Genomic DNA, 18,874 nt, shown 5'->3' with positions numbered 1-18,874 from the left:
CTTCTTCTTTGTCTTTCCTATTTTTTTTAAATTATAATTTATACTGGATTGTATTTAGAAGTATCTAAATGGTGCTGAAAACACGCTTGCAAGACTTTTCAGATGTTGAATTGCAAAATAAATTGAAAACTGCATTATTTTTAGAACCTTTTATAATTAAGGTGTTTATGCTATTTGTACTTCATGATGGGTGACCAAAATAAGCTGTGGGAAAACAAGAGTGTCAGATTGTGTTATTCTGATGCTAATCTGACATTTTATTATTGTTGGAACAGAATGTTTTTACTTTTCATTTGTTTTAAATTGGGTGGATCAGACATTTAGATTTTCTGCTGCTCCCAATGACGAAAGCGGATCAGAACTGGTGTGAGGTTACTTTGGTAGGAACATGGGGAATGCACTCTTTGACTCTTGAAAGGCTTCCTAGGCTCCATTAAGTGCTGGTTAGGCCTGAAAGAAAAGCTGATCCTTCAGCATCCACACTGTGTGTCTGTATTAAGTATTTTGCCTTGTCATCTGATTACTTTCTTTAGGAAATTATTATGGTGTTAATTTATTTTTGCTTGTCCAACATCCAGTCCATTTCAGATGGGGCAGATAAATTAAAAAAAACCTAGTTGAAACGACTAATTTACTGGTCAACACAGTAAATCTATTGAGACAGATTTTAAGAAGCTGCTTAATATTAATATTTTTACTATACATATTGTCAGCATCAATGTAGACCAGGTTGAGAAAGTCTTTGAAGGTTTTCATAAATGTTCTGTGCAAATCTCAACCAAATCTGGTGTCAAATGTGCAATAATGATGCACATAATAAAATATGTGAAGGACTAGATTTCAAAATATTGAAATATTAATATGCACCTTCAGTTCTATAGTTTTAAAAGCTGCATGGGTGCTAGAAACAAAAAATTTCTAACACCCATCCAGGAGATAAACCAGGAGCGCTGATGATTTGACCAGAAACGAACCACCAGCCATCAGATCCAACTGGTTTCCAGAGGCCTTTCTGGTGCCTGAAAGTCCTCTGGTACCACAGTTTGAATGCGTCTGATCTGAGCCCAAAGGGCAACTGAAACGTGTCAAAGTGAACCATCAGAATCCATTCGTGTCGTGTGCTGACTTGTTCTAGTCATCCCTTTTAGTTTCTGCTCAGCTTATGTTTTTCATTTTTACTTTCATCACAATATAGTTATTGGTGATTAAAAAAACAACTTCTTTCTCAAAACTGTTTCTCTTAGTAACTTGTGTTTCTTTTTTCCTGCAGTGAAAGAAGGCATGAAGACATCATCTTAGTCATCAGTCATGGCCGATAAAAGGAAACTTCAAGGTGAGGCCTTCAGACTGAGCTCTGCTGTGTGTTTGTGCGCCCTTCCAAACACCCGAGTTGGCTCGGATAAGCGATTTGTTGTGGTGCCATCAAGTGTCCGCTGGGTGAGGTATACCACAAATTATACCACCATAATCATTATGGTCTCCCTGCAGCACTTTCCAGGCGGCGTGGTTGTAATTTATTATGATTTGATGGCACCTTTCGGTGTACTTCTGTGAGAATGTTGAAGCCAGTGTTCAACATCGCGTGTGGATGTTTTTCCGGTGTGATCACACCTACTGCTGCTCGGTCCGGCTGTTTTCTGTAACTGTTTTATTTTTAAAAGAGTCGCAGGCCTTGCAAACAAAAATCACATGCACTCACAAGTAAGTTGTTTGCTGGGTTGTGTAAGATTGCTTTACTGCCAGGTTGGAGGTTCTTGGCTGGAGCGAAGCTCAGTGTGGCACATCAGGAATCATGAACTTTTTTCCTGACAAAACAAAACAGAGATTCACTGACCAGGGTTTTCCCAGCCAGTACCAATTTTGATTTTATTTCTTCTTCTGACCCGACAATTTCACATTTCTATAGCACAGAAAATGACAAACTTGAAACATCTGTGTTTGTGCATAAAAACATGTCTCTAAGCTTTAAATTTTCATTAAACTTAAGCATAGATGTGTCAAGCTACAGGCTGGTGATGGATCTATTCATAGAGAATGATCCAATATTTGACTTGTGGATTGTTGATAAGAACAGATCAGTAGAAAATTTTAATTCTATTTGCCTCTAATATCAATACAGCACAATTTTTTTTCACATGGAAAAGAAACTAAACAAAAAACATTTCTACTTAAAAAAATACATAATTGGAAGGAACTCAACAAAAGTCTTATTAACTATTTCAGTATTTTAAACAGATTGCAGTAATAAATGCCTTTGGCTTTTTTGGTTTATGTGCCTTAAGTTTCCGTTTTACAGTGAAAACTCTATGTTAGCAATTGTTTATACAGTTTTTTTTTGTCAAAGTCACTAAATATACTGACAAAGCCATTAAGTTGGCAACGTTGGGGTCTCTCATGGCAGAACGAAAGGAGACAGTGGATAATTTTCAGACATAGCAGATCTGTGGATAAGATTGGTTTCTCATGTAAATATCGGCCTTTTGCAGATCTCCCAAAATGAAGGAAATTAGGGCTGATTTATTGTACCCCTAAATTACAATATTAACTAATATCAGTAAATATTGGATATTGACCCAGATTTACAATTCTGTGCATCCTTAGCCACTTCTGAGTAAAATATCAGTCAATTAGTATAAAGTATTTATCATAAATTCTACATTTTTGGACACAAAATCCATATTAATGTCTGTTAGATAGAAATTATCATGTTTTTAGAATAAAGTCATTCCAAAATCCACTAACAACCTCATATTAAAAAAAAATAAATGAGCATCACAAAAAAAGTAAAATAAAAAAAGTAAAATACTTTAACTTTTGTGTTAAAGTATGTTATGTAGCATCTCATTCATTTTATGTAGATTTCCTTTCGAAATTCTGGGATATTACTATTATTGCCATCTACTGGCATGTTTGTTTAGCCTTCAAACTGCCGCCCTCGTGAGTTTGAAGTGTTAGCTTGTGATCCTCGGCAGGCGCAGCTGTTAGGTGTGTTATCCTCAGTCTTTCGGTCGCGAAACAAAAATCTGATGAAACCGGTCTGTCAGTGTGAACTCCTAGTCTTTTCAAAATCTGTGAAGACTGAATGTTGGATAATGTTTTCCTCAGTTCTTTGCTGTACTAAGTTACTATGATGTAACAGACAATTTGAAGCGGCTAAAGTTTTGTGTGAACAGCTGTTGCCTTCAAAGGGAAACGCATGCTGCTTTTAGTGTGGATATGAACCTCACTGTGTGAAAGACAAAGGTTGTTCAGTGTTTTGTTTTTTTCCCCCTCGGGACTTTTCCATCAAGCAAAACTCTGAGTCGCTCTCTGACATCTTCATTGTGTTCTGTGACTTGATACAGGACATAACTCGCTGCTAGCATACTAGCTAGCTAGCAAGATAGCTTTTTTGCGTCTATCACGGTCAAGGTTTAATTTCTCACCAGATGATTGGATGAAGCTTGTACATTTCTGTGGAGATATAGGCCTTAAATGTCATTCGTAATGGTCTTCTCACTGCTTCTCCCCTTATTCTCAGCACTTACATTTTAAAAAAGATTGAAACACTGAAACAGTACAGATGAAGTTGATGTCAGCTGAGGAGGTTTGCAGCACATAGATGGCTATGCATCTGAAGCTACAGGTGTTGTAAACCTACTCAAACCTTTTCTAAGGAAGACAGTAGAACGAGAGGCTTCACTACGGCCTACAGAAACATTCTTTGCTGTAATCAATAGTTGTCACTTCAGGCTAAAAGTTCATTTTTGACAGGGATCAACGTCTTTCTCTGTTTCACGTTTGTCACAGTGGCTTTCCCCAAAGAGCAGCTGTCATATTAAAAACAAAACAGAAATGTGGACATTTGCTAAAATGTCCTCCTGAAGGAGAGATGATCTAGCAGCAGTGCTGCTCTGGCCTTCTCGGATTGTAATGTATTATTACAGAGGAGGCTGCCTTTCATCTAAAAATAACCCCCCCTCTGAAGTATCTGAACATCAAGACAGTTTAAACCCCGACCTTAGCTGGAGTTTATTCAGACAAATTGTTTCAAGCTGTCTTTACTTCATTTGCCTGTTTTTAGTTGTAAGAAATACCAAATACATATCATGAAATTATATAAAAGCTATAAATTCATGTTAGAGACACTGTTTAAAAAGGTGGAGTGAATTTTCTTTGTGCTGCAGATTCCTAGAACTTGTCTTTTCCATCTCACTTTAATGTTTTTTATGTTATCATTTGTTTTTGATATAATATTGGAGATTTGTGTGTTTAGATCTGAGTTTGTAAGCTACAGACTATTCTCTATTTATATTAGTGGAATTTACAAATGGAATTTATATTTTATATTCATTATGCATATTATAAATTGTTACATTGTTTTTGTCTCTTTCTTTACTCGCATTAATCTTTTTGTGTTTCAATAATGAGGCTTTAATGTTTTGAACTTTTCACCTTTTCACAAACGGTTGCTGACAAAAGCAACGTGACAGATGTGAGAAATCTGCTGGTGCAGTGGGAAGAATAAATGTCATGCTTAGGCCTGACATGATTTTAATCAAACAACTAAAAACAGCAAATGAATAAAACATTAAAAATAATTAAACAAAAGATTTGCACTTTAAGTATAAACTAAATGCACAAATTACTAGTTTACAAAAATCTATAAAATTATCCCTTATTATTTGTATTTACAAATGAAAAAGCCTGAGGAATCAGAATGTCAAATATAATGAGATTAATCTAGAAATAAACATGAATAGGCTCAGTCATGAGGAAAACTCCAGAGGAAAATAACCATCATGCCATTTACTGATTTTTAAAAAAATAATGAATAACAGAGAAATAGCTAACATTCACTGACTGTGAATTTATGAGTTTGTTGTTATTGATTTAAATTTGATTTGTTTACCTTTACTGTTAACCACATCAGTGGTACCCAAAAAATATTCTGATCCCCCAAAAAATACAGAAAGATTTGTGACATAACATTCTTCTAAACTTGTGAATATTACAGGTTATTATGCCACAACTATAGCAGTGCAGTTGTTCCACGAGGAAAGTGACAAAAAAAAGTTTGCATCTTATGGCTGATGTAACTCTTTTTTGTCGTGTTTTTTTTTTACTGGTTTGTAGCTTTTCATATTGATAGTCATTTCAGTAAAAATTTAATTAAATAAGTTGATGGAGAACAGAGTGGAATTTCCACTGCTTGTATAAAAAAAAAAAAAATCCTTTGCATGTAAAAGGGTTCTGCTGTCACAAATGATGCATAGTTAAGTTAATCTGAGCTCCTTCCTGTTTGTTTTATTGTGAGTGAATTATCAGATCCACATGACAAAAGTTGACATAAGTCATCTGGGACATGTTGCCCCAAAAGAAGCCTAATGTAAACTTATTTGTCTCAAAATGACAGTTTTTAATCCGTTTTTCTGTCTGTCATAAACACTCATATTTAACATAGCAATATATACTTGTGTATGATTGGGGGATGTGTGTCACCTTTAGTACTCAAGCACTGTGGACCCTTTTATGACTTGCATATTTCATGAGATGTCAGCTATAATTTGTAAGCGTATTGCTTTTATGTGTTGCAGTTGTTTTTTTTTTTTTTTTTTTTTTTAAATACCCCTTTTAAAAAAGAGAAACTCTGCTGGGGAAAACCTGCCCGACAGGGAGCGTCTCATTTATTCAATGCAGAAAAATTGTTTTATTCACTTTTTATGCAATTTGACTGTAGGGTAAATAAACAGTATCGGTTCTGAAGAACCAAATAATTTACCAGATAAAAACAGTTTCACTTTGCACACACATTAGCATCAGTTTTTATGCAGATAAGAAGGAATTCATATTCTTTAAACTCAACCTTGTTGTGTTTTTATGGTTTGTTTTTTATTTTCTCTTTCAGGGGAAATAGATCGATGTCTGAAAAAAGTAGCGGAAGGAGTGGAGCAGTTTGAAGACATTTGGCAAAAGGTAAGACATTTTTAGCACAGCAACAAATGAATCAATTATTTGGTTTAGAAATATAGAAAATGGCCGGAAATGCACAAATCTGACTGTTTTTAGTTTAATAAAGCTTTTAAATAGTCAGAAAAATCTTCAACGTATTCCTACTTATTCTGATAATAAACATTTTTATGATTCATCTACGAATAAAACTGGCAAACATCTTCATGTGAGAATTGTTCAAAGAAAATAATTAAAATACTTCCCTTTTATTCTCTGCCAACAAAGTGATAGATTTACCTACAGTTTTTTAACCTTTGTAGTTTGAGCTTTGACTTGACAGTAAATATGAGAAAGAAAAAAAAAAAAAAACTTTTAAACTTTCATCAGGAGCTGCTGCCTTTGTAGTTTAACAAAGGCTACCATTCCCTGAAAAAGATTCACATGCTGCCTACAGGAGTAATAAAAATGTGCAGAGACTTAAATAGCAAATGTAGTAAGATGGCAGAAAGTCATTAATTGGGTTTGTTTGGCAAAAGAAATCCCAGTTTATTTTTTTGACTTAATTACGTCCTGGAATTATTTTTGCTGTAGTTGGTCGTTGGCGGTTTTGCTACTGAAAAACTATTTTTCCCTTTTAATAACATTTAAGTAATTCATTATTTTTGTCTTTCTAACAGAACCATGCTGAAAATAAGATTTTGAAGCTAAAAATAAGATTTCCTCCAAAAGCAGGATTCTAAATCAAAATCCCGTAACTTTGGAGTAATCAGTAACTAAAGTGGTTATTTAGTTCTCTGCAGCGTTTTACTGACTTGCTGATAAAAGTGTATTGCCATTATTTATTGCATTTCTGATTTGTGTTAGCCAGTACTTGCTTGAACTTTCATCTTTTGTTTCTTTGCAGCTTCACAATGCAGCCAATACAAACCAGAAGGAGAAATATGAAGCGGACCTCAAGAAAGAGATTAAAAAGCTGCAGGTATGATAAAGCAATCATTAGAAACACTTAAACTAAGTTGCTATTAAAGGTAATTAAATACTTGAGTGAGTCAACCAAAAAACACTTTTAAGAAGTTATGGTTGCAGAAATTACTTTTCGTCCTGGTGTAAGATCTTTTTGATTAAAACATTGAGCCATTTTCTCTCCAGCCAAGACCTTTAATCCCCTTGAAGAGTAAAGTTCACATGAGTGGAAACTTTAAGAACATGTTTCTGGGCCATTAATCTTCCCAACTTTCTTCTAATAAACTAGTTTGGTAATTTAAGGATACCAGAAAAGCAGAAACATAAAACATGGTGTCGAAGAACAGCCAATTTCGGTAAACTTGTGCTCCAACGTTTTTGTTTCCAAATGTTGTGTGAGCTGCACAGGCCGGCGTACGGAAACTGCAGCACCTCTCTACTTTCACAGACGCCCACATGTTGTCATAAGCTTGGTCATCACTAATCCAAAAGGTCCAGGGCGGTCATATGTACAAACAAACAATGTTAGTCAGCGATAATATCACCTCACAAGCTCCTGGATTAAATAATTAAGGCTCTTAAAAAAAAAAAAAATAAAAAAAAAATAAATATATATATATATATATATATTACTTTTTTTATTAGTCTCACAGCCTTATTTCTTTTTGTATTTTTCCTCATCATGTCTGTGAAACAGTGAGAGGAGAGAGTGCTAATGTGAGGCTGTCATGTTAACAATGAGAGACGGAAACTGTTCTGGACACCTGTGTCAATACATGAGCCGCTGTTTCTCTTTCTCTGTTTTTGTTATTTTGTATTCATTTTTCCACTATCAGCAAGGAATACAAACAGCATGTCTGGCAATAGTCAGCAGCTTCTGATAGGTGTTGTTACATGACACACAGCGCATCCGGAAACTATTCACAGTGCTGCACCTTTTTCACAGTTTATGTTACGACCTTATTCCAACTTGTATTAAATGAAACCCTTTCTTCCAAACCCTGCACATTAATACCCCATTATAACAGTGTGGGAAAAACATTGAGTTTTTGAAAAATTTCTTAAAAATAGAAAACCGGGACCTGCAAAGAACGGACCAAACTGCCTGGTGATGTGAGCTAAGCTTGTAGCATCACATTCAAAAAGGCTACAGGCTGCAATTTCTGCCACAGGTGGATCAACAGTGTGTTGTAAATACTTGAGTAAATGTGATTTCTTGGTTTCCTCTTTCTAAGAAATGTGCAGAAATCTTAAACAAAAAAAAAACAAAAAATTACTTTCTCCTAATGGGGTATTTCTGCGTAGAACTTTGAGTTAACTTTGAAAAAAGAATGTAACATATTAAAAGGTAGAAAATAATGAAGGGTTGTGAAAGGAGTAGCTGTGGTCGGATGAGTTAAAGTATACTTAAGTGATACAAAGTCCTAATCAAAGTCTGCACTTTAATCTGATAACTTGTGGAGAAACTTCAGAGCACCTTTTACCAGATGCACTCTGTTGAATTTCACTGAACTGGAGATATTTTACAAACCAGATTGTTCAAAAAACTCACTGCAAACTTTTAGATTTTAGTGAAATCCGTTTTAAAAATTGTGTATCTTTTTGTTCCTCAGTCAAAATGTCAATAGAATACAAAGATATTCAATTGATTTGAAGCTACAAATTATTTACTATAAAATAAAATGTTTACCTTTTTTGATTAAAATCCTCTTTTATCAGCCTTTTTTAATCTTTTCTGAGTGAACTTGTATAAATGTGTCTTAATTTGACTTCAGGCAGCAAGTAGAGAGAAAAACTGATTAACGTGACTCTGTGAACACCAGACTGAGAGTTTACTGACGCTCACAGTGTGTTGAATTTCATCTCCTTCAGCTTAATTTATATGTGTGTCCCCTGCTTTGTTGCTGTTGTCATGAGGACCAAACTCCAAGCGAAGCCTGCATCAGCTTCACCATCTGACTGTTTAAGACAAGTCTCTGCATGCATTAATAAGTTCTCTAATGTTTTTGTATCCTACTCTTCCTCCCTCCACTGTTCCTCTGTATCATCTTCTTCCTTTATGATCCCGCAGCGCCTTCGAGACCAGATTAAGACGTGGGTGGCATCCAACGAGATCAAAGACAAAAGGCAGCTAATAGAGAACCGCAAACTCATAGAAACGGTGAGTAGGAACCCCAAGAGGGAGCATGAAAACTCTCTGTTGTTGCAGTGAAAAATAAAATTGTAATTGACTGACAGTTTTTTACTATGTGAACATATGAGATGGAAATGATGTAGCTTATCAGCTAATTAAATTAGTATTTTTCATGTATTTATTTTAATATGTTAGCTTAATGTAATATTATGCTTATATAAAAATTCTTGATTTTTAAGTAAAATACAAAGAGAAAGAAATTAAATACATTTCTAGTAATGAGGAAAACTTTATCAAATGTATCAAATGTTTGTTTCTTTAAAACAAAAAGAAACATTATTTAACAAACTGTGTTTAATACCATAATGTATTTAACCAGGAAAAAAACTGATTAAGAACAGATTTCTTATTTACAGTGGCAGCCTTTCAAAAGGCAAAGTCTTTGGAGGGAAAACATATAATTATCTGTTACCACATTTTATCTTTATGTGAAGAGTGCAGAGTTTGTATAAGTTTTTTTTTTTTTACAGCTGGAAGCTTCACATCCTACATGCTTAAATCCCTCTATGATTAAAAAATTCTCCATTTTCTCATGTTGTACAAGTAGCTGTGTTTATTTCTGATGGCCACATCCTCAGCTTCTGTTTTCTGCTTCAGCTCAAACCAAAGTCTTGTAAAGCTCATCTCCAGGACACATGTGGCTGCTGTGTATTACACCTAAAACCTGGACTGGAATATTGTGATATTGTAATACTTCAGTTAGTTTGACCTGAAATGTCTCGTCCATCTCATTCAAATGGAAGCTTTATGAACTAATGGTAAACTAACTTTGCATAGAAGAAAAGACCAATGTGTTTCTTTTTAATCATGTGGCAGTAAAAGTAGAGCTAATATTGACTTAAATTATCAGCTTGGCTTTATTTTAAAATCTGTAAATCTCCAACTTTGTAAACTATCATTTGTGGTCTCATGGACTTTTTCCGCTGCCCTCAAGTGGCATAAAAATTAATTACTTCTGGTTTGAGATGTTAGATTTGCATGAGAAGACAAATGAAGCATTTGCACATGGATTAAAAGATCTGTTCCCAAAATATGTTCATTATTGCACAAGATAGTTTGTTAGATAACTAACACTGTGCCTTCAGTGTTGCTGCTTTGCCTGTCGGGCCTCAGAGCCTCATTTACCTTTCAATGATAACTATTCAGATGGATTACATGCGAGACAACTCGCCAGAGCTCCATCTGTCACACTCGAGTTTTGGTTTTTATTCTAACCCCACACTGATAATTTATTTTTCATATGGTTTTCTCGGCTGATATAAAAATACAGTGTAGTGGACAGAATATATTATCGTCGTCTTTGGTCTACTGCAGGATCACACGAAAATATGAGGCACTGATAAAGTTATAGCTGAGAGGGCTCACAGGCTAAATCAACAAGTTTATAGCTAATAACTCTTTAGATTTGTACAAAAATATTGTTAGTGCGCCTGTCAAGTTTTGCTTAAATGCAACTGCAAAGGGGCAGCAACATAGGGTTTTTGTGACAGTCTCTTAATAAGGTATCAACAAATCCAAATGTGAATAGTTTTTTTGATAAGTTGTGCAGTGACATGTTGCTTCTCCTGTGGTTTAAGAAAGACATTCCCCATATTTAAGTTGAACAATTAGACCCTAGAAATGTTGAAAAACGCATTAAAACCATTTAGTGTTGATATAAAATCAGTATTAGCTCAAGAAATTCAAGAATGCAACATCATTGAAAACAAGCTTTATTAAATTTCCAGAGGTCTAATATTGTGGGGAGGGGGGGCTTTCTTCAGGAATTATCTCTTCATCCATTTTCTGTGTTTTATCTTCTTGCAGCAAATGGAGCGTTTTAAAATAGTTGAAAGAGAAACCAAGACAAAAGCGTACTCAAAAGAAGGACTCGGCCTTATCCAGAAGGTGGACCCGGCGCAGAAGGAGAAGGAAGAGGTCGGCACCTGGCTGACGGTGAGCGTCTGGTCAACCGGACCGCTGGGCTTTACCCTTCAGAGAAAAACTGTTTCACTCGTTCAAACTGCTGAGTCCTAATTTTTCCTCATTTCCCCCAGTATGTGATAAGTGAGGAACAAGACATAAAGCCGCATAAATGTAATTGGATAGGTGGAGTCACATTTTGCTCACAATGGAACGTTTTTCCCCTAAAAGATTCTTAAAAGTGATTAAAACATGGAAGTGAAAATGATAAATAGAGGAACCAAAACTACATGAAATAAAAATGAAGAGTTTCTAGTTTGCTGGGCAGAACTAATAATTACAGAGCAGCTTATTTATGAAATAGACATTGACTGGATTACCTGATAATTTACTCTTTACATTTTAATTGTTATTAATGAAAAGCTCTAATTGGATTTTCAGTAAATAAGCTGATTCTCAGGCGTTATGCTTCTCAGCTCCATAAAATGCCTTTAGATAGTATTTTTTGTGAATGCCCTTAATGAATAAATTGAATCTATAATAGAAGTAAATGCTCATTATGTATTTATTCAGTTTTTTCATGAGTTTATAATTATAGTTTATCATTTTCCCAGATCTTTCCCTCATTGTCATCAACACCTAACAGTGTAGTTAGATTTGTTTTAAATAATTGTATAGAACATTTTAAAACTGTGTTGTGCGATCAAAGAAAAGCAATCATTTCCATTGAACAATGAAATCATGCCAAGAGAATCCCAGAATTAAGAAATAAATCTGCTATTTTTAAAAATATTTGATGCTGTTGTTTGACCTTTTCCTCTTCTTTCATCTCAGAACACGATAGACACGTTGAACATGCAGGTGGACCAGTTCGAGAGCGAAGTGGAGTCTCTTTCAGTCCAGACGAGAAAAAAGAAAGGAGACAAGGAGGTCAGTCTGCTCTCCTTTCTGAATCATTCATTTTTTCCCCTTTCATTGCTCTCCCACTGCTGCTTCCAGATCGGTTGGCTTGTCATCCCCACAGCTCTCCTCCTTTTATCTCGCCGTCTCTTTTTTGGCGGAGAGGTCAGATATTGAACCCTGCTTTCATCTTCTGTCTCTGGCCAACGACGATAACCTCACTGACCGAGTCTCTCTGACTCCAACTTTCCCTTTAAAGTCCTCCCCAGGGACTTCATTTATCGGAAACTTACTGATGTGGCAGTGCAGTCTTTTCAGAGAACCTACAAGTTCTGAATTAAGAATGAATACTTCATATTCATATGTCACAGGAGCTTATTTGTAATGACAGTGAAATGAAAGTGTGCAGCAGACGTTACTTTCCCTGAAAGTCCCTCCTGTTTGTTTCTGTGCAGAAAGTTTCAGATTGAGAAGCAGGAAGATTTATTTTGTGTTTCTTGTGCAGTTAGCAAAGCTGGGCAAAACGCAAGGATCAAATAGGTGAAAGGATCAAATCAGTGAGTTCTTGAATGCTGATGGAAGTTTGTCCTTAAGTGACAAAAATATCAAGAACAAAAACAAGAACAATATTTATAGCAAATGTTTGACTCCTGATGATTTTGGTTGAAGACACACGTTGGAAATAAACATCGACGCTGATCAAATGTATCACTTCAAACTTACATTTCCTCTGCTTTTGTTAAAAGATTTACAGAATAAAACAGAGAATAATGTTAGAAAAGTGTAAAAAAAAAAAGTTACTTAAACATGCATTAAAGCACTCTTCAGCCAAAAAATATCCTTTCGATTTTGAGGACTTTTTAATGTTGTGTCTCATTTTTTTTGTAGGATTATGAGCCTATTTTTAGAGGTTAGAAGGTCCACCTCCCTCACTGTGTGTAAATTATTAGCCTTCGGCTGTCTTCAAGTATTTCAGAAAGGTTATTTTGTTTGTTAGAAGTGACCTTTAAGACTACACGTACACCTTGCTGAAACATATGTAGTTTGAGTCTAAATTTGATTTCCCTTTGACTTCTACGGTTCCTGTTCATTTTCAGAGTCTGGAAGTTATCCAGGGTGGAATTGGTAAGGGGAAAAAAAAAGAATATGGAAAAATATATTTATTTCAAGACTTGATGCAGTGTCCACTTGCCTAAATTTTGCATCTGTCCATTTGTTTTAGTTTGTTATATAGATTTTGACCTAGATTTAGAATAATAAATCAAATTAGTAATGGATTTTTGAATTCATTCTCAAATATTGGTTTAAAAAATAAACGATTTCTGTGCCATTTTCATGCTTAGATGAAATGTGTTAGGAAGTTTGGTTTTGCTTACCTCCTCCGTGCAGCCTAATAACAAACACCCCTTAGTGTTTTTTAAGAGCTTTTGTGTTTTAATAATATCCATTTAGCCGGTTTGTTATTTGCACACAGAGCCCACGTGTTGCGTTCTGTCCAAATAGACACTGGGGGCAAATTAGGACAATTAAACATTTGAGTGTTCTCCAACCTTCAGAGGATGTGTGAATTAACAGTGAAGCACTTGGAGAATGAAATATTGAAATCAGAAAGTGGCACTCTGCCTGCATGCTTTGTGATGCATTAGGCTGGAAAGTGCACATGGCGGCCACTAATGCTCTCACCGCTTTAAATCACTCGTGATCTCCTTTCTGCACATTTCGCTCGTTAAACTTTAAACACGCTTTTATTTTTTGTTTTAGAAGTTGTTAATATTCTCAAATGCTTTCTTGTTCCCCCTGTTGGAGTTAAATTATTAATAAAGCTTTGCATTGTGTGGAAGAATATATATATTTTAAAATAAATCACCTTGCAGCAAAGAGTTTAAACATATGGAGCCTCTTAATGGGGGAAATTTTTCTTTTACCTTGCAATAAATATGAAAAAAAACAACAAAAAACCTTATATTGTAGCAAAAAGACTTTCAATATTCAAGATGCCGCATGAACAGACTAGTAAAAAATACATTATTGTAAGGAAACACAAAGGTATTTCATGGGAATGCAAAACTTATTGCACAGGAATGTAAAACCTTCATAAGGTAATGTTAAAAAACCTTTGTGCCTGGATAAAAAACAGCTGATTAAGTTGACCTGTTGTTGTCCTACAGAAGCAGGACCGGATCGAGGAGCTGAAAAAGTTCATTGAGAAGCATCGGTATCACATCCAAATGCTGGAGACGATACTGAGAATGCTGGACAATGACTCACTGCAGGTCGAAGCCATCAGGAAGATCAAGGTTTGTCAAAAAACTGCAGAGACACACAGCTTTAATATGTGATATTTAACTAAGATTGAAGTATTTGTGCTTTCTCTCCAAAGGATGATGTTGAGTACTACAGAGAGTCATCGCAGGATCCAGACTTTGAGGAGAACGATTATATATATGACGATCTCGACCTGGATGAATACCGTACGTATAGAAAATAGTTTTTTGGTACAAGCATTGTGACTTCCCTTGGGGGAAACATCTTGATTACACATCAAAACAAGTACAGAAGAACCTGGTTGTATTGTATTCCAATGGACGTCTTGCAAAAAAATCACTTTAAAGAATCCCATAAATATTTTTTTGGTCATTTAAGCATAAGAATGTGTATAAATCTTTTAATTACTTGAACTCTACAATAAATAATAAATATTTAACCGTGAGCTCAACAAGTTGAATTGGTCTAGATCAAACCTTGACCTACAATAATAAACAAAAGACTAAAAATTCACAATAGAGGCTGAAACCTTTTGTGTCTTTTCTGTTTCCAGCTCAACAATTACTCGCCACCTCCCCTCCAGGACCCTCACACTTGGAGGACGAGATCTTCCAGAACTCCAGCAGCACACCGACCTCCACCACCTCATCCTCACCAATCCCTCCTTCGCCTGCCACTTGCACTACGGTGAGAAAAACGATCCTTTTCATTTCACGCACATCAATTGTTTGCCCTTTCTGTTTGTTTTTACTTCTGTTCTTCCTGGTTTTTGATCCTCTAGCAATATGAGGTTAAAAAAACTGTAATCCATTCATTTGTATAAAGAAAGAATGGCTTAGATTGTTTCATCATTGACCTGAAAGATGTTTTAATCTAACAATGGTAATCATGAACAATTAAGTCAGTTATTACCTCTAGCTCAAATCAAGGCACATCAGTATCTAAAATATGTGCGGAAGATAATTGCACCTTTGTAGAGCCTTGCCATCTGCTCTTTATATTCTCTTCTATTGGTTTCATATCATCTCTTCTGCTTCTACACTCTCATTCAGTGGGTAAAAGTAGTTATTATAAGTCTGATATGCAAGTGGGAGTTATGGTATTTTGCAGTGCTGATCAAGAGAGGTTTTTTTTTCTGGGATTAAAGGAAATGTGAAAGATGTGTGCAGGATGCTACCATTACTCATTGAAAATGTAAACTTAATCTCAAAAGTTTCTCTTTCACATACTAACATTGACTTATAAGGGAAGCAGAGTGCTTGCTTCATTCTAAATTACACTAATCAGAAGTGGTTTTTACTTTTTTTGGTCATGTAAACACTAAAGCATTGCACTTTAGTGTTTGCATAGCATTTAGTAAATGTAAAAAGATGTTTAGAAAAAAAAAACTGAACTGGTTTCGACAGGTATAGTACTGGCCTCAAAACTGGGAAGTGTGTAAAAATCCTGCAACAAAAAAATCCCCTATCTCTCCCAGAGAGGCCCCAAGGCTTAAAGCTCGGACCACTTCTTTTTGTTTTATGTACTTATTCCACAGGTTCAGCTATGTAGACTCCAGTATCAGTGCTTCACAGTCGATTCTCACAATATAGCATCTTCATTTATTTATTCATACTTAGTGCTTTGTAGATAAATAAAAAAATATATTCTTATAGTTTTTCTTCAATGAAGGTAAGAAAAAAGTATTAATTCTCCTCTGAATCTGCAAGTGTAAATGTTTGCCTTCTAAGTAAATTAATATTTTTGGTCTCTTGTCAAATTAATGCATCTTTGAAAATATTCCCTATTTTAAAAGATTATCACAATTTGGCAAATCATTTTTCAAATTTTAGGAAAATTGTTCAATATTTATTAGAACTGAGACTGTATGTTCATAAAAATGAATGAGTATTTTTTCAATTTTATCAGAAATAATTTTGATTTGCAATCATATGCACTCTTTAAAACATGCAATTCAACTTAGAAAGATGTTGACTGTTCTGAGAAATGTCATCTTGAAAATGACTGGTGTTTACTTGTTTGATGTAATCTGACATTGTTTCTGATGTCAGTCCTTTTCTGAAACCTGTCTGTGATTCAATTTCCAGGAGAACTCAGAAGATGACAAGAAGAGGGGACGTTCGACGGACAGTGAAGTCAGTCAGGTTGGTATAAACGCTAATGTAGACTTAATGATGAAATGTTGTTTTTGAGGTTTTAAATGTAAATAGTTAAAATAAATTGACATCTCAGATTTCAACTCATTCATACAATTTTAACATGTTTTTATGATGACTTATGTTCTTGAGCTGTGGATACAATGCACAGTTTTTATTGAAGCATTTATTAATTGCCAGTCTTATCTTGAAATCTGTGCAGCCGAATTTAACAAACAAAATCCTTTGCGTTTCTGTTCCAGTCACCAGTGAAGAATGGAAATCCCTCCTCGTCATTATCTTCGTCCTCCTCTTCCTCCTCTTCGTCTTCTTCTGCCTCGGGGCTCACCTCATCCTCTCTGGTTTCTGTTGCTGGCGGAGGCATCGGTGGCTCTGGAAGCAGTCATCTTAGCGCAGTGGGGGGTCCTTTCTCCAACACTTTAGCCGGTAGCTACAGCAACGCCACGCAGCAGCCGCCTCACCCGTCGGTGCAGCAGCAGCAGGCCAAAAACTCGCCGATCTCTTCGGCTCCCATCAACTCCAGCACCTCCACCAACAGCCACAGCGCCTCGTCAGCGTCCTCGCCACCCAGCACACAGGGGCTCCTGACTTCGAACTCCCTGCCCCAGGCGCCTTCGGGTCCCACGGCGACCTCCAACAGCCTTGGCCTCAGTCTGGGGCCCTCTCTGGGGAAAAGCTCCATCTCCACCAGCCCCGGCCTGTCAGGGATGCCGGCGTCCCTAAGCAATATGGTGGGTCTTCTCTCAAGCTCCACCCCAACCCCCTACGCTCAGGCGGCCGCCTCGGGCACGGCCAGCTCAGGGTTACCGGGCTCTCTCGGCGGCGTCAGCAGCACAACGACCAACAGCGGGGTGGGCGCCATCGGTAGCGGCAGCATCGCGGTCGGCGGGCCGACGTCCTCGCAGGGAGGCATGCTCGGCACGGCTTCTATAGTGGGGAGTGTCGGCTCGGGGATTCTGGGCTTGGGTTCAGGTCAATCGGGGGTGCAGGGGTCTTCCCTGGGGCCGCAGAGCCCCATCGGGAGCTTAGCTCCTGGAAGCGGAATAGGAGTTATCGGAAGCAACGGCGGCAGCTCAGGATCCGCAGGGAGCGGAGTCGGAGGAGGAAGCTCATCCCTGTCCGGTCGACCGCCGAGCAGACAGAAGCAGAACGGTAGCACCAGTGAGTATCTGACCTCCACCCGAGTCCGTTCATCTAAATATAAATCACGCCTGTTCTTCTGGCATTTGGGTATATGTAAATTAGAAAATAGAAACTAAACCAATATATTAAGGGCATTTTTATGAAATATAAAACAACAAAACAAGACTTTTGACCTGACATTGTTGTTGTTTGTATTGATTGGTTGGTAAATGCTTTCCTTAAACTATCACCACAATTTACTATCTTACCATGTATATTGGAAAATTTGGAAAAAAAAAAAAAAATTACATGAGTGTAAATGAAAGTCGTCTAGATGTTAGAAAGTGAAGGACATCTTGTTAAAGATTCAACCCAGTCATGTTTTTGAAACACGGTTTTTGATACTTTCCTGATTTGCATAGTGTATGGTTATCGGGTTTAATCTGCTGCAGGATGGAACAACAAAACTCTTATTTTTATTTATTTGCCATTTTCAAAGCATCCATTAAAATACTGGGGTAAAGATTCAGGACTCTGAATTCCCCCTAAGTAGCAAAAATGTTTTAGGCCTGTTATCATCTACAACAGCTTAGCTACTCAAAATCTCCACACGAACACTCACTAGTGCTAATCAGCCAAATGTTTGAATAAGAGTTAAACATAGACAATTTATCTAACCTCAGAGTGCATTCAGCTGTTAAAAAGCTCACTAATAAACCCAAACTCCCAAAAATATTTTTCATTTTTAACACAGGCTCTTGAACTCTGGTATTCTGAAACATTTAGGATTATTTTTGTTGTCTCTAAACGATAATTTGTGAAGAGTCAGACATTTTATTTATTGAGCTACAGAGTTCATTTTGATGGTTTGCTCTCTCTCTCTACAGGTCACAGTGCTGTGGTAGCAGATAGCACAACAGACTCCGCCCTCAACAGTGCCACCCAATCACAAAGCAGCCAATCCTCATCTCTGACCTCCACAGCCAATCAGCTGTAAGTTTAAAGTACAAGAAGAACTTCTGAAGTAAATTTATTTTCATCAGCCTGACCGATCTTCAATATTTGTTTATTTATTTAGAAATTTTTACATTTGCTTTTTATTTTTATTGTTATATTGCTGATTGGCTGAGCAATATGTCATGTGAAATATATAAATTTGATTGCTTGCACCACTGTTCCTCCTTCCCAGTAAGGACACTGGTCCCAGTTTACTTGGCTCCATGGGTTTGTTGTCCACCTCCCCATCGCCGGCGTCGTACAGTGAGGCTAAAACAACGAGTGGTGGAAGCCTTCAGAACGGGCCGCTGTCCTACTCACAGCCACCTGAAAGCATCAAGGTGAGGAGAATACAGCGTTGTCTCCTGATCTTCATCGTACCTTTTGTTCACTGATGTTCTCTAAATGTATCACTAATTAGCTGACATTTGGTGGTTTTTGTTTG

The 18,874-nt window shown here is 36.6% G+C and overlaps 1 protein-coding gene across 1 annotated transcript in view; it reads left to right on the top strand.

Moving 5' to 3' along the window:
- LOC106945030 (CCR4-NOT transcription complex subunit 3-like) overlaps positions 1 to 18,874 on the top strand; it is a 28,845-nt gene that overhangs the window by 2,376 nt on the left and 7,595 nt on the right. Inside the window, exons 2-14 of the mRNA XM_015028429.1 lie at positions 1,271 to 1,333; positions 5,888 to 5,955; positions 6,836 to 6,910; positions 8,966 to 9,055; positions 10,895 to 11,023; positions 11,825 to 11,920; positions 14,059 to 14,187; positions 14,271 to 14,361; positions 14,709 to 14,842; positions 16,243 to 16,299; positions 16,554 to 17,472; positions 18,321 to 18,426; positions 18,623 to 18,770. Of these exons, the coding sequence (XP_014883915.1) occupies positions 1,309 to 1,333; positions 5,888 to 5,955; positions 6,836 to 6,910; positions 8,966 to 9,055; positions 10,895 to 11,023; positions 11,825 to 11,920; positions 14,059 to 14,187; positions 14,271 to 14,361; positions 14,709 to 14,842; positions 16,243 to 16,299; positions 16,554 to 17,472; positions 18,321 to 18,426; positions 18,623 to 18,770 (2,067 nt within the window). The 5' untranslated portion in view covers positions 1,271 to 1,308. The remainder of the gene's footprint in view (positions 1 to 1,270; positions 1,334 to 5,887; positions 5,956 to 6,835; positions 6,911 to 8,965; positions 9,056 to 10,894; positions 11,024 to 11,824; positions 11,921 to 14,058; positions 14,188 to 14,270; positions 14,362 to 14,708; positions 14,843 to 16,242; positions 16,300 to 16,553; positions 17,473 to 18,320; positions 18,427 to 18,622; positions 18,771 to 18,874) is intronic.

Source organism: Poecilia latipinna, unplaced genomic scaffold (assembly GCF_001443285.1).
Source record: "Poecilia latipinna isolate Pla-1442-1.1 unplaced genomic scaffold, P_latipinna-1.0 Scaffold124, whole genome shotgun sequence".
Classification (NCBI taxonomy): Eukaryota; Metazoa; Chordata; class Actinopteri; order Cyprinodontiformes; family Poeciliidae; genus Poecilia; species Poecilia latipinna.
Note: the sequence above shows the minus strand (reverse complement) of the source record. Positions and strands in the feature narration are given on the sequence as shown.